Source organism: Leopardus geoffroyi, chromosome C2, assembly GCF_018350155.1.
Source record: "Leopardus geoffroyi isolate Oge1 chromosome C2, O.geoffroyi_Oge1_pat1.0, whole genome shotgun sequence".
In the NCBI taxonomy this organism is placed as follows: Eukaryota; Metazoa; Chordata; class Mammalia; order Carnivora; family Felidae; genus Leopardus; species Leopardus geoffroyi.
The window spans coordinates 14,899,021-14,904,004 of NC_059333.1; the positions used below are offsets into that span (position 1 = coordinate 14,899,021).

The window sequence follows — 4,984 nt, forward strand, 5'->3', positions numbered from 1 at the left end:
TGAGAAAGAGAGAGACAGAGCATGAGAGGGGAAGGGGAAGAGAGAGAGAGAGAAACAGAGGGAATCCCAAGAAGACTATGCACTGTCAGCCCTGATGTGGGGCTTGAACTCACAAACCATGAGATCACGACCTGATCAAGAAATCAAGAGTTGGATGCTTAACTGACTGAGCAACCCAGGCACCCCTCAAATTTCCCCAATTTTATGTGGATATTCAGCAATATGTAAACAAAGATTTTTTTAAAAATATGTCATGCATGACTTGGAAATGAAATTTTGATTTGATTCTCATATATGTATATATATTTATATTTGGTTTGTCATTAATTCAACAAGCTATGCCATTCCTTTTCCATTTTCCAAGTCCGTCAGTCATTCCCTTTTCCCAGATTGGCAATTAAAGATAAAAAAACAACAACAACAAAAAAAAACCAAAACCTGCTGTTTTAATTTCAACTCTTTAACTATGGATTGCTGATTATTTTTCCAAGATCAACCTATTTCCCTCTCTACCACAAATCCGTACTGGATACAAGCCTGAAGAAGGAAATGCTAGATATTTCTGTCAGCATAAGGACCACCCTATGGTTTAGTCCTTAACAGGTCAACAAGTGAGGAAATTACTGTAAATATCTAGTGTTAAATTTTTTTTAACTTTCAACCTGTCCAGTCTAATAAAATAAAAAACTGGGCTACCATCCACTTCTTTTGTTTTATTTGGTTTCCAAGACAGTTCACTCAGGCATCTTCCTCTTCCCCTCCCTACCGTGTACCATTTTTGTTCCAAGAACCTGTGTGTAAACTACTCAGATTTTTTGGAACCATTAAAGTCTAAGAGTTTAATAAGTGAACAAGAAACACTTTCCACCATACTCAGATTTCAGGTAGTGCAAGGAAACAGGGAAGAAGTAAAATTGTAAAAAAAAAAAAAAAAAGAAAAGAAAAAAAAAGGCTGGTTTTATGATGTAAAGATAATATTAAAGTACAGCTTGAAATCTGAAAAGACAGGACAGTCCAGACAATCTCCAGAGAAAATTGCTAGTGGAGGTTTCCCAAATCAGCATGCATGTTTATTTCAGTACCACCACTGTTAACATCATTATTTTGAGAAGAGGCAGTTCAAATTGCTTTACATTTAGGGGCTTCTATCTCCCCCTGTGGACATGGTATTAAAGACTAGTTTAGGGGCCCCTGGGTGGCTCAGTGGGTTGAGCGTCTGACTTCAGCTCAGGTCATGACCTTGCCGTGGGTTCGAGCCCCACATCAGGCTCTGTGCTGACAGCTCAGAGCCTGGAGCCTGTTTCGGATTCTGTGTCTCCCTCTCTCTCTGCTCCTCCCCTGCTTGTGCTCTCTCTCTCTCTCTCTCTCTCAAAAAATAAATAAACATTAAACAAAAAACCAGTTTAGAGACCAGTTTAATTAACACCTAATATAATTCAGTTCAGTGGACCCAGTCAGCTTATCCTGTAAATATTTTATATAGAAATATCAGTGTTTTATATAGATGCAGGACTCTTGTACCATCTGAAGAATTCTAGTTCCTTCAGTTTAAGAAGACAGAGCAGCAAAGATAGAGCCACAAAATTAGCTAAACCTATAAATCGCTTTCTCCACTGCTATTGTGAGTGCTTGCGACATAAGAAAATCATGTGGATGAATTTACTGTTTTTGCAAATGCTTTTCTTACACATCAAGATTACCAGGAAAATACCAATAAATAGTTATCCTGGCTCAAAAGAGAACACTATGTGTTCGGTGCCACGGAGGAGGACAACCGTGTATATTTAATTACTTTCATTTATTTTTGTCCCGTGGTGCGATGCGTTCCCTGACTTCACCGTGGTAGAGTTTGCTTTGAAGTTGTCAACAAATTAAATCAACCGCTTGGATCACATGTGTCCCAAAGAATGTGGTTTCCCAGGTATGAGCAATCTATCAATCCCCTACTCTCCTTTCACTTTGGCATTTTGACAGTCCTAGCCAACTTCTTAGGTAGATATTTTATTTTGTACCTTGATCACAGCAGCTCTTATAAGGACTTTCAGAATTACCTGTACAAAGTACACCTTTGATGTTTGCAAGAGGTTGGTGCATTTCTCGATGATTGTGCAAACATTCATAATTATGCCCACGGGTAAACATACTGCTGTCTTCTTGGAAAACGGAGAAGGACAAAGAATGTTTATGTGCAGGGCCAGTCATTCCAAGTATCTCTTGTCGGTTTAGACACACCTGGTTACCATCTCCCCCCCCCCCCGCCCCCCACTTATTGGCCGGGAAAGTTGCCCCACCTGATTTGTAAGTTTACCTGTCCTAGTCAATGTGTGTGTGCTCGCGCACGCGTGGTGGTGGTGGGGGGGGAACCTCAGCCAGCCCACACTGGATTAAATCTAGCTAGAAGTAGCCAGAAAGCTCTTTGAAAAACCACTGGGCTCCGGGTTCATTACTATAGGAAACTTGTTCTCTCCTGAGGCACAGAGAAACCTGCTGCAGAGCAACCCTGCAGGCTCAGGAGTCCAGTGGGATAAAACCCATCCCGGAGGATAATGGCCACCTACGCCCTGCAGATCGCTGGACTGGTGCTTGGTGGCGTTGGCATGGTGGGCACGCTGGCCGTCACCATCATGCCTCAGTGGAGAGTGTCTGCCTTCATTGGAAGCAACATCGTGGTGTTTGAAAACTTCTGGGAAGGACTGTGGATGAACTGCGTGAGGCAAGCCAACATCAGAATGCAGTGCAAAGTCTATGACTCCCTGCTGGCGCTGTCTCCGGACCTGCAGGCATCCAGAGGGCTCATGTGTGCTGCTTCCGTGCTGTCCTGCCTGGCTTTCGTGACTGCCATCCTGGGCATGAAGTGCACCAGGTGCACCGGGGACGACGAGAAGGTGAAGGGTCACATCTTGCTGACGGCCGGAATCATCTTCATGGTCACAGGTCTCCTAGTGCTAATCCCTGTGAGCTGGGTTGCCAATTCCATCATCAGAGAGTTCTACAACCCGATAGTGGAGACGGCCCAAAAACACGAGCTGGGAGAGGCTCTCTACATAGGCTGGACCACGGCGCTGGTGCTGATTGCTGGAGGGGCACTGTTCTGCTGTGTCTCTTGTGCCGGTGAGAAGAGCAGCAGCTACAGGTACTCCGTGCCTTCCCACCGCACAACCCAAAAGAGCTATCATGTGGAAAAGAAGTCACCGAGCGTGTACTCCAGAAGTCAGTATGTGTAGTATGGTGGCTAGTCGTTAACTTGACCGATAAAGCCGTGCCAATGACTAAAGTGACCGCTGTTCTCTAAAAATGGAATCCAAAGGAACATTGATTTGCCATTCTTAACTGCCTAACATTAATTGCAGGAACCGTGCATTGGCTATGTAGGCTTCTATGAGCTATTTCAGCAGAATGAGATATCACACATCGTGCTTTGATTGTTCTAGGAAGTGTAGTAACATGTTTTCTAAAATGATTCATGCGTCTTTGTCTTTCGCCAGTTACTTCAAAATGACACTGTTAAAGACTGTCTTGTTTCCCAAGTGTGATTTCTCCACGCCACAGCGTTATGTATGGAGATCAGCGTGTCTGTATCTCACATAAAGAGAGACAGGCTTATATGGTTCTATTTTAAATGAAATACTGATTCAATACACTGAATAAATAAAACTCAACTATTGCTTTTCAAGGGAATCAGGGATAAGATTGAAGAAGGTTAATATTAATTGTGTAAAAACAGCTTAGCAATTAATGCACGAGATTCCTACGGAAGGTTAAAATGGAGGTTTTAATCAGCAGTGTAAAGGAAGTTAAATGGCTTTCTGATATCCTGTTTTTCAAGCTAGAAATCCTAACTCCTTTATCCTCTTTCCCCAGAGGCCTTTCTTTTCTTGTATATTAAATGAATATCTTTTAAAAGGCAGATATTGTTGCCGAGGAGCTTTGCATTCAGACTGCTTTTCCAGGGCTATCCTGAGAAGAAAGATAAATAAAACTGTAGTCCGAGAAACATTGAAGACGTCAGGAAAGGGAATTTTGTTTTTCCCCTGAAGTTTTTGTGGTTGGAGGAGGATGCATTTTGATGAGAAATCATATATGTATGTGAATCTTTTAACAGCCGTTTGACTATAGACTTTGGGCATTTCTCAATATAAATAACAGGATAGGAAAATGATATCTCTTGGTTTTTAGTTGCTCCCCCAAGGAACAAAACCAGGTTGTCCTTTGCAAGCTGCACCTGCTCCTAAGGTGTGTGTAGATGGCTAGGTTTAAATTGTCATTTCGATCCCATCAAAGATACATTTTTTACTTGTTCTATTTTTTATTCATTCTTACTGAGGTATAGAAATACTCTAGCTTTGAGTCTCCCCCAAAGTTGATGCGACTGGTACTTCAATTTGAAAGTTTGTATCCACAGTCTAACTTAAATGACCATACATACCTGCTTTATGTCCTTTATATTAATAAATTGTGCTTTTTATATAAATTTGATGTCTTTCCTTCTTCTTTTTTTCTATTTATTTACTTGTTTTTAAAACCCTAATATTTTCAACTTTTCAATTTTATTTTATTTTTTTTATTAAAATTGTTTTAATGTTATTTTTGAGACAGAGAGAGACAGAGTGAGAGCAGGGGAGGGGCAGAGAGACAGGGAGACACAGATTATGAAGCAGGCTCCAGGCTCCGAGCTGTCAGCACAGAGCCTGATGCGGAGCTCAAACTCACAAACAGTGAGATCCTGACCTGAGCCAAAGTCAGACGCCTAACCTACTGAGCCACCCAAGTGCCCCTCAACTCTTCAATTTTAAAAAGAGGCCACATTTGAAAGATAAAGGTAGACTCGTCATTAATTTTTGAGAATATAAAATACTATATGTTGTTTAACAACATTATTCCTTATAGCCACTGGATTCATACACTAATTTTTGATGCAGGCAATATATTTGTAATGTATTAAGATACTACTGTAAGTTCTAACAAATTGATATACTGTAAATAT

General features: G+C 41.2%; 1 protein-coding gene across 1 annotated transcript; it reads left to right on the forward strand.

Annotated features, from left to right (window-relative positions):
• Positions 1-2,360: 2,360 nt before the first annotated feature.
• Positions 2,361-4,471, forward strand: CLDN8 (claudin 8). Its single transcript, XM_045501532.1, has one exon. The coding sequence runs from the start codon at positions 2,547-2,549 to the stop codon at positions 3,222-3,224; it is 678 nt and encodes a 225-aa protein (XP_045357488.1). The 5' UTR covers positions 2,361-2,546; the 3' UTR covers positions 3,225-4,471.
• The last annotated feature ends 513 nt before the right edge of the window (positions 4,472-4,984 follow it).